This window comes from Salminus brasiliensis, chromosome 17 (assembly GCF_030463535.1).
Source record: "Salminus brasiliensis chromosome 17, fSalBra1.hap2, whole genome shotgun sequence".
Classification (NCBI taxonomy): domain Eukaryota; kingdom Metazoa; phylum Chordata; class Actinopteri; order Characiformes; family Bryconidae; genus Salminus; species Salminus brasiliensis.
Window position 1 is genome coordinate 18,827,052 of NC_132894.1, and position 10,579 is coordinate 18,837,630.

Sequence of the window (10,579 nt, forward strand, 5' to 3'; positions counted from 1 at the left end):
AGGTGAGGTGAGCTAAATAACACCACGCGAGATTAATGAAGGTTGGGCATTTATCTTCTTAATGGTAAGACATGTGTATATTAGTCACTGCGTGAAAGTTGGCTTTGAGAAATAGTCAGATTAGGACAAAGAATTGGAAAGATATAAAAGAGTCAGGAATAAATAAAAATAAATAACTAAGGGTTAAAGAGAAATAAGAATAGAAAAGAGGAATAAAGAAAGTAAAGAAAGAAGAATAAGAGAAGGAAGCCGCAGATTTGGACAAGCCCTCTGCTTTTAGACGGGCATAAAATCCTGGAATATCACTAGGTGAATTTCAGGTCAGTTCTGAGGGGCTGGAGGGGTAGATTTAAGATTCATCTGTAAGTTCTGTCGTGGAATTCTGTCAAAAAGCGATAAGGCAGACAAGAATATGCATTGAGTAGCAAGAGTTTATTGAATCTGCACGCAGCTCGTGACCACGATACAGATTGCCTCAATGGTATTCAACATACATACTTATAGGAATAACTGTTGATAGATTTAAGACACTGTGACCCTGAGTGTGAGGGTGAGTTGGGGAACAACGTGAGTAACTGCTCTGTTTCAGCTAATGCTTATCAATGTGTTCCTTATCTGGCCTCGGCTGGCACCAGACATAGCATCAGAATGTACCGTACAACTGTGCAGTAGATTATATTGAACAGAACACCATTTACGCATGCGAAATATTAAGTGGATACAAGATTAAATGAGTCTATTATGAATCAACATACAATTATAATGTGGTTATAATATAATTTTCTATATAATTAACACTTCCCCCTTTTATCCTTAATAAATCATTTAAACTTGATTATGAAACATTTCTCTAAGGCCCTCATCCATCATCCTCAGATTTGGACGTTGCTAAGAAAAGGGCTGCAGCTTGTACTTGTATGGATTTTGAGACACAGCGTCCCACCAGGGAGAAAAAACATGGAACTAGGATCAATCATCAATCATCAGTATCATTCCAATTGGAGCTATTAATGACCATAATCGAAGCATTTCATGACCTAACAAGGCTGACAACCAGTCCCACCATCCCCCTTGCATAGTATCCGGGGGAGTGACTGCCTTACGCATGTGATGCATGTAATCAGTGATGTTGGCACTGAAGTCTGGCAGGTGGAAGCAGCACCTTACACACACCCCCTTGTTGTGCTGTGAGGAGGTCTAACACCATGCGGTGCTGTAACACTGCTGCTCGTATGGCCTGCTGTTCTTGCTTCATTGCCCCTATAACCCCAGCAGTGTCATTTACTGTTACCATAAGTTCATAAGCCAATCCATTAAGTTTCATCAGAGTTGCTGCTGTCCCTATTCCAGGAAGAAGTGACCACCTGATAGTGTCCCCAAGGGCAGTGAATAGTTCCATCAGGCGGTACTGGCCATAGTAAGTCCCTTGAAGTGATATTTTGCTCTTGTATGTGACCCCCGAGGCTGTCCCGCGACTTGAAGACTGAAAACCATGGATCTGGGCAGGACGGCTCTCTCATAGCAGTACCCTGTCCAGTTCTTGGGAAGCTGTCCATAGACCCTTTATGATGCGACAACTTAGCACCTGTGATTCCTCCATGTGCGCTGTTATCATTTGACGCAGAGGATTATCAAAAGCATGTTTCCACAGGTAGTCTTGCCCACTGGATGTATAACTTAGAGGTTTGTGTCCTACTTTGGCAAGTCCAATGCCAGAGGCAGGTCCCTCAGTCTCCCATTGGACTGTGACAGTCGCATATGTCCATGCTGTTGTAGTTCCGGAGCAGTAGATGAGCAGAAACACAGTCACGCCCCACCCGGTGTTCTTGACAGTCCCCGAGTGACCACAGTGGCCGGCATTGCCCTATAGCACGGGTCTGACCTAAGATGGGGTATGCTGTGTTACGCTGTCCTCCACCGATGGTGCCCTCTTGCAGTGCGTGTGATGTACCCACGTCGCTCGTCCTTCAATCTTTACAGCTGTGTGGGTGACCATCAGCATGTGATGCGGTCCGAGGTTTCACCTCCTTCTCCGCAGGTCCTTCACGAGCATCCAATCTCCTGGCTGGAAATTGTGCAGTGGACTCTCTGCTGACCCTGGTAACACTGCTTTCACCTGTATGCATGAATGGAGTCCCGTTGTCACTTGAAACTCAGCTTGGCAGCCCCTACCTTGGAATGATTTCTCTCAGGAACACCTTTGTGACTGCTTTTTGACTTTGTGACCACCTTTGTGACTGGTGTGGGGGGGGGGTGTCCAGCAAGTGGGGCTGCTGTGAGTCCTTGGCCACATTTAGAACAAAAATTTTGGGTGAGTGTAGTTGCATTTTATTATTGCAATTGCAGCTGGTATCAAAATGGCTTCTAGGAGGTCACTGACTAATGAATGGTGTTTGATTTTATTGCCTGAGCTAGTTAGGAAGTTTCTGTGTTTCCATATCGTTCCAAAATCATGTGACACTCCCCAAGCGTATCTGGAGTCAGTCCAGATATTTTGATATTTTGCATGCTTCGGTTAAGGTAATAAGCTCTGCTGCTTGTGCGGAGTAAGATGAGGGTAAAGGCTCTGTTTGATGCACCTCTGTTGCTGAGACCACAGCATACGCTACTTTTTCAAAGGATACTGATGCTGTTTAGGTCTGTACTGGCCTCACTGAATGTAGCTGTACTCAGTCATCCAGTCAGCTAAACAAGTCATCCAAATAAATCCAGTGAAAACAATGTGCCGTTTTGCTTGAGGTTTTACTCAGATGATTCTTGTGAAACTGTTAAATACAAAATAGAACAAAAATATAGAAATACAATGAGCTTTATACAATTACCTTAATTTGAATAAACCGTAAGGACAAAGCTACAAATAGAACTACATATGCTACACAGTATGGTTTGAGATACTGTAAACATCTATCAAGATATACAATCATCATGTCTAAATACCAAGGCTGAAAGAGAGATATAGTTTCTGTAACGAGACTACTCACAGATATTGCCACTTTTAGAAGCTGTTGTATGTGGATGGAGCAGGATCAACTATTTACACAAACAGTTCCAAGCTCTATACTAGGCAGCACTGAATTTACTTCCTGGTTCCTTATTAAACTTCCTGTGCTGCACTTCCCTATGCTATGCACCAGGGGTCGCTCTAACCTGCAGGGTCAGAACACTCCCCGCTTGGTATCATAATTATGATACCACGATCCAGTATGTACTATACTGTCAAAGTTTGTGGCAACAGCAATACCAGTTCAGAGATTGGCCTGGAGAACACCTTTTCCACTCCGTCTTGAATCACTTTCATTTGTACTTTCCTAACCAACCCATCTTTGCTGGCAATGGTATCTACAATAATGCCCATTGGCCATTTGTTTCTTTTGGCTTGGCTGTCCTTCAGAAGAACCACATCACCTTCTTTCAGGTTTGGTCGTTTGTGCTGCCATTTATGACGAGCCTGTAGTGTGGACAGGTACTCCTTTCTCCATCTATTCCAGAATGTATCCGCCAAGCTCTGTACTCGCCTCCACTGATGGCGCAGCAGCTCGCCTTCACTGACGTCACTACAGGGAACAGGAGAGCTACCCGTTTTCTGAGTTAAGAGCATAGCTGGAGTCAAGATGAGAGGGCACTCTGGATCGGATGAGACAGGGATCAAGGGTCGTGCATTTATTATGGCTGTGACCTCAGACATGAAAGTGGTAAGGATCTCGTGTGTAAGCTGTGTGCGTCCAAGTTGGAGGAGCATGGAGTCGAGGATACGTCGTGCTATCCCCATCAAGCGTTCCCATGCACCTCCCATATGTGAAGAGTGTGGTGGGTTAAACACCCAAGTGCATCTTTGGTCCAGTAGATATTTTTGCACAGGAGAATCTTCAGCACTGTCCATCTTGAGCTCTTTGGACGCTCCAACAAAATTTGTACCTCGATCAGAGCGCAGTTGCTTGGCAGGGCCCCTGATGGCAAAAAATCTGCGCAGGGCGTTTATGAAGCTTTTAGATGACATCTCTTCAATTACCTCAATATGGACCGCTCTAGTACACATGCACGTGAACAGCACTGCCCATCTTTTGCTGTTTGCCTGACCTCCTTTAGTCCGCCTTGCAGTCACTTCCCACGGACCAAATACGTCAAGGCCCACATAGGAGAAAGGAGGGTCTGATTGCAGTCGCTCATGAGGTAATTCTGCCATTTGCTGTACCTCCATGCTGCCTCTCAACCTGCGACATTTTATGCACCTTTGGATTTCGCTGCTGATGCGTCTTTTTGCACCAACAATCCACCACCCACTTGCTCTGATAGCCCCTTCAGTGAAGTGCCTACCTTGATGTTGCACATTCTCATGATAGTGTCTAACAAGTAGGCTTGTGACATGCGAACGACTTGGAACAATTACAGGGTTTGTTTCTTTGTCCACAAGGCCTGCCTGAGCTATACGTCCCCCAACACGTAGCAAACCATTTTTGTCGACAGCAGGGTTCAGCTTCAAGAGTGAGCTGTGTGAGGAAAGACTTTCTTTTAATTCAATACACTGGAATTCACTGGAGTATGCATCACTTTGCACATTTTTGACAATTATGTTCTCTGCCTTAGTCAAAGCATCTTCTAGAAGGCCCTTCGTACAGATATGCCACCCACTGCAACCTTTGGTATTCGATGGCTGTACAAAACAGTGAGCGATATGAGACAAGTGAGCTATCGCCCTGACAAGAGACTTCCAAGTAGAAAATCGGTTGAATCGTCCTGATCCCAACTGGCTTTTCACGTGCGTGGACAAGACCTTCACCTCATCTCGAACCTCCACATCGTGTTCTGGGTCAACAAGTTTAAATACAACTGGGTCTGTCGAGGGCACTTCTTTTGGATGGCGGAGAAAGGATGGACCTGTAAGCCATGTTGTACCTTGAAGCTGAGCTGCAGAGACAGACCTTGAACCACAGTCGGCAGGATTCTGTTCAGTTGGTACGTAGTTCCACTGCTTCGGTAGAGTGGTCTGTCTGATGCGTTGAATCCTGTTGTTAACATACACATAGAACCGCCTTGACTGATTACAAATGTAGCCTAAAACTACCTTGCTGTCTGTGTAGAACCGTATTGCACTGGGTTTTAAATCTATTTCTTTAACAATGAGCTCAGCAATTTCAACAGCAAGAACTGCAGCACATAGTTCCAATCTAGGAACAGTAAGTTCAGGTTGTGGAGCAAGTTTTGTCTTGCCAAGGAGGAATCCTACTTCAGTATGTCCATCCTGATCTGTGACCTTCAGGTAAGCAACAGCAGCGATAGCCTTAACTGAAGCATCTGAAAAGATACACACTTCTGTGCATTGGGCACTGGAAAGAGAGAATGATGAGTATGTTCGTGGAATGTGTAGCTCTTTCAGCTCTTGAAGAGATTCCAGCCATCTATTCCATTCTTCATGTTTATTTTCGGGTAAGGGTACATCCCACTCACTGCATACAGAGGAGAGCTCCCTGAGTAGCAGCCTCCCTCGAATGATAACGGGTGCAAGGAAACCAAGAGGGTCGAACAGGCTGTTCACTACCGACAGAAGACCCCGTCTCGTGTATGGTTTGTTAGTGTCAGGAGCCTGAAATGTGAAAGTATCTGTTACGATGTTCCATCTTATACCCAGACTGCGCTGATCAGGTAAGTCATCAGCGGAAGGATCGAAATCTTTGATAGTGCTGGCTCGATCCTCCATAGGAAAGGCATCCCTTACAGTGGCCCGGTTCGAGGCTATTTTATGAAGCCTTAGGTTGGAGACTGCTAGCATCTCTTGTGCTCGTTTGAGAACATCAATGGCGTCTGCCTCTGTGCTGAATCACTTAAGGGCATCGTCCACATAGAAATCCTTTTCGACAAACAGCCTCACGTCACTGCCATATTCCTGCTCTTGCTCTCTTGCTGCTTGTCTGAGTCCATAAATTGCCACTGCTAGAGAAGGACTGTTCCCAAACACATGCACTCTCATTCGATACTCTACAATCTCTTGACTAAAGTCATTATCACGGTGCCACAGAAAGCACAACACATCTCTGCAGTCTTCACGTACAAGAAAGCAGTGAAACATCTGCTGGATGTCAGCTGTAACTGCAACAGCATCTTTTCGAAATCTGAGGAGGACTCCGACTAGGCTGTTGTTGAGGTCTGGCCCTGCCAGGAGCACATCATTGAGACTCCATCAAACTTTGCGCTGGAGTCAAAAACCACACGAATTTGCCCTGGCTTCTGTGGATGATATATACCAAAAAATGGCAGATACCAACGCTCTTGGCTTTTCTTTAGAGGAGGTGCCAGCTCTGCATGATGTTTGTCAAATATCTTCTGCATAAAGTCAAAGAAATGAGCTTTCTTTCTTTGAATAAGCAGCTCTTTTCTGGGCAGCTTCAGCTTTTGCCCTTGCTTTGGCTGCTGCCATGCTAGCCACTGAAACAGCAGATGTCTTCGATGATTTTGATGAGCGAGATGAAACTGATTGTGTGTCCATTTTACTATCTTCTTGCAAGCATTATCTATGCATGAAGAATGCTTTCTTGACTTTAAATGCTGGGCAGGATCAGTGCCAAATGTGACTCTACAAGAGCAATCCAATATCCAGCTAACAGCCTTGTCTCTTGAACTTATCTTTTCACTGTACTGGCCTCACTGAATGTAGCTGTACTCAGTCATCCAGTCAGCTAAACAAGTCATCCAAATAAATCCAGTGAAAACAAGGTGCCGTTTTGCTTGAGGTTTTACTCAGATGATTCTTGTGAAACTGTTAAATACAAAATAGAACAAAAATATAGAAATACAATGAGCTTTATACAATTACCTTAATTTGAATAAACCGTAAGGACAAAGCTACAAATAGAACTACATATGCTACACAGTATGGTTTGAGATACTGTAAACATCTATCAAGATATACAATCATCATGTCTAAATACCAAGGCTGAAAGAGAGATATAGTTTCTGTAACGAGACTACTCACAGATATTGCCACTTTTAGAAGCTGTTGTATGTGGATGGAGCAGGATCAACTATTTACACAAACAGTTCCAAGCTCTATACTAGGCAGCACTGAATTTACTTCCTGGTTCCTTATTAAACTTCCTGTGCTGCACTTCCCTATGCTATGCACCAGGGGTCACTCTAACCTGCAGGGTCAGAACAAGGTCTGTAGTCTGATTTTGGCATAATACGAATTGGTTCACAATTCTGAATCAGTCCCACATCATGTTTTCCCTGAGCCCAGAGGGTGGGAGGCAGTGCTGATAGCTGCTCCTCCTCCTCCTCAGTTGGGGTGAGCGCAGCACCCATGAATGACTCATTCTGTGTGAACAGCTCCACTGTTCGGCTCGCTAACAGCCTGTATGCATACTGTGTTTTCCCTGCATGAGCAGTGGGGCTAAAGAAAACTAAAGAAAACTCCACCTTCTCCCACTGATCACTCCATACGAGTGTGGAAGTGCTCAACATCTCTCTGTCTACCTTAAAAATAAATTCAGCCTCATAATCAGAATAAAGTAAATGGGTTGAGACTGTGCTTTTCACCTCTCTAAGGAAGTGTTTCATTGTTTCTCCTGTGCTGTCCAAACACTGCCACTCATAGGCATACCCCGGAATACCTGGGTCATCCCGAAAGAAATGGAGAGTCCCTTTGGGGTGCTCTGGAGTGTGCAACTCAATTTGCACATCAAATCTCCAGGTTGACTGGACAGACAGGTGAAACAATGAAACAATGTTCAAACTCATAAGTTTCTACTTTGCATTGGAGGGGAGTGGACACCCTTTCTGTTCGTATTACTCCCTACACCTATAATAGTTACAGTTATGTCAGGTTGAAGTGGACACACAATCTGTTGTTTTTGTATTACTGAGTGGGCTGCCCCACTATCTACCAAAAACTTTAATTTCTTCCCATTTATTACAATTTCAATTTGTGGTAAAGCTGTGGGGTTTTTACTGAGTTGCTGGGCTAAAGAGTAATATGGATTTAGTACTTCCCTGTCCGGTGTGTCTCCGTCTGTGTCCTCGCCATCCCGCCCCTCCGCCGCACGTCAGTTGCTGCCCGCTTCTTCCAGTGTCAGCTGGTGTTGTACAGGTATCCAAGCTTACGCAACAGCAGTCGTCTTAACTCCATAGCTGTGGGTCGGCAGGATCTCACAAAGTTCTGTAACGCTGAAACGTTCTCCCCCCACTATAGCTGGGTGTGGGAGACTGGAAGCTGCCTCTGCAATATCAGCTTCAGTCCAGTGTCTGTGTACCATAATCACTCCTTCTGCTCCAGCCACCTCCACCATAGGGAACTGTCCAGCTGGTGGGGGTGGAGGTGGGGGAGGCCAGTATTCGCCCTGTGGAATCGCTGGCGTTGTAAACACCGGTCCTGGTGGTGGGTTGCTGCTGGGGGGTGGTAGGCCCGTCTTCTGCTGCCGAAAGCGGGTATGAGAGGGCGCTAGATAGGACCACAGGCCTCAGGAAACATAGGCCTGTGGTCCTATCTAGCGCCCTCTCAAAGTCCTGTAGTTGCTCTTGCAAGTGGGCTTGTACTGGCGGGTGTCGATGCTTGCACTCCAGCCGCTGGTTGATCTGCTGGTCGGGCTGTTGATTGAGCCGTTGGCTGAGTTGCTGGGTGAGCCACTGGTTGAGCTGCTGGCTGGGCACTGGAAGTGCGGCGTCAAGGTCGGGATCGGCTGTGAGAGACACACACTGAGAGACACCGTTAGTTCCCCCTTTTCCCTCCCTAACCTGTATCTGGCCTTGATGCTTCTCTGCTTCTCCCAGCCAGAAATTCAGCATGCTCAGCATTCCTACACTGTGATTTGACCAATAATCTAAAGCTTTTTTATCTGTTGTATTTGGCTTACTGCCCAGTCTAGTTTAGAGTTTCTGCAAATATTTCTTCTGATATTTAACACTATGAGGAAAACCAAAATATTTAATTCAGAAGGGCACATACTGTGTGACATCCTCCCCATAATCTTTTCGCATTTGAAAAAATGGTGCTTCTTTTGATTATATTGTATATGTGTGTGTATATATATATATATATATATATATATATTCTTACTATGATGGGATTCCATTTTGCTCTCTCAATGCACTGTACCTTCTGCAATTTAGTCCCAAAAAGTTTTTACTGTGAGTTTGCCTTCATTTTCTCACTACGTCCCCACCACCTGGACCCGGGTCACTAAATCACTATCGATACGTCTAAAGAGGACTTACACTTATCCGTCTAATGATGGAGGATTTACACGCAGCAGTCTACTGCACCTATTTCACAGTACGTCGTGAAATATACACTAAGGTGGTGGCCAACAAGGCAAAACTCCGGGGATTTTGGAGTATATTGTTATACTCACTGAATGATCCACTTCAGGTTCTGACAGGTCACCACTGGTTCGTTTGGATGAGGCAGGCCTTGCAGGCAGAGGGCGATCAGTCGCGCTCACCCCCACGGTACTTGCCCTTGTTCTGTGGGTCTTCCTCGTTTGGGTCCGGTCTATTTCTCCGGAGGGCGTCCCCGGCGTGCGCACAGCTGCTCTACCTCCGCTACAAGGCCGTGAGAGTTGAGGAGAAAGGAGGGGCTGCAGAGAAGGCAGCTGTCCAGTGCATCACACAAATTCACAGATGAAAGCAGGTTCACACTGAGCACATGTGACAGACGTGACAGAGTCTGGAGACACCGTGGAGAGCGATCTGCTGCCTGCAACATCCTTTAGCATGACCGGTTTGGCAGTGGGTCAGTAATGGTGTGGGGTGGCATTTTTTTTGGAGGGCCGCACAGCCCTCCATGTGCTCGCCAGAGGTAGCCTGACTGCCAGGACAATGCTAGACCTCATGTGGCTGGAGTGTGTCAGTAGTTCCTGCAAGATTAAGGCATTGAAGCTATGGACTGGCCCGCCTGTTCCCCAGACCTGAATCCGATTGAGCACATCTGGGACATCATGTCTTGCTCCATCCTCCAACGTTGCACCACAGACTGTCCAGGAGTTGGAGGATGCTTTAGTCCAGGTCTGGGAGGAGATCCCTCAGGAGACCATCCGACACCTCATCAGAAGCATGCCCAGGTGTTGTAGGGAGATCATACAGGCACGTGGAGGCCACACACAATACTGAGCCTCATTTTAACTTGTTTTAAGGACATTACATCAAAGTTGGATCAGCCTGTAGTGATCAGCCTGTAATGAAATTCACTCAAATTCGACTACAGCCAATAGAGGGGACTCTTAACCCAGATGTAAATAAAACAATGCAGGTACTTATGTCTGCTTATAAGGCAGATCAAAAGAAAGGGAAGAAGGGAGAAAAACAAAAAAAGAGGCGAATAGAGCCTTATCTATCTTGTCCTTATCTAGTTGTTTGAAACTGATAAAAGCTGCAAAAGATAAAAAGGACAAAAGTGTAGAAGGAGGTGATGTTTAAGGGAATCTCTCCTCAGTTCCCTGTGATCAGTGTAATGGAAGTTATTGATGATTCATAATCAATACCTAAATGGTTGATGCATATTCTGTGATACGTAAGGTGACCTCGGTCACTTCATGTTATTTATCTATGTTGTACCGGGGTCTGTCCACACTGTTATTGTCTGTCTCTGCTC

At 45.5% G+C, this 10,579-nt stretch overlaps 1 protein-coding gene across 3 annotated transcripts; it reads right to left on the reverse strand.

Annotated features, from left to right (window-relative positions):
* Positions 1-560: 560 nt before the first annotated feature.
* Positions 561-7,060, reverse strand: LOC140538012 (uncharacterized). Of its 3 annotated transcripts, XR_011977697.1 has the most exons (3): positions 6,968-7,060; positions 2,982-6,751; positions 561-2,765 (listed from the first exon to the last, which is right to left on the reverse strand). XR_011977697.1 is itself a non-coding variant. In XM_072660398.1 (2 exons), exons 1-2 carry the CDS (start codon positions 5,765-5,767, stop codon positions 1,968-1,970), a joined length of 2,511 nt encoding a protein of 836 aa, XP_072516499.1. In that variant the 5' UTR covers positions 5,768-7,060; the 3' UTR covers positions 561-1,967. The 3 variants fall into 3 exon arrangements, 1 of the variants encoding a protein (XP_072516499.1); XR_011977696.1 differs by having other exon boundaries at positions 2,982-7,060; XM_072660398.1 differs by having other exon boundaries at positions 561-2,116; positions 3,406-7,060.
* Positions 7,061-10,579: the final 3,519 nt, after the last annotated feature.

Bases quoted from the DNA above. Each gene is read 5' to 3' on its own strand.
- LOC140538012 (XM_072660398.1), bottom strand. From the start codon at position 5,767: ATGCTAGCAGTCTCCAACCTAAGGCTTCATAAAATAGCCTCGAACCGG. The intron at 2,117-3,405 runs GTGATGTGGTTC...TCATGCATACAG, and splicing joins ACGACCAAACCTGAAAGAAG to GTGAAAGCAGTGTTACCAGG.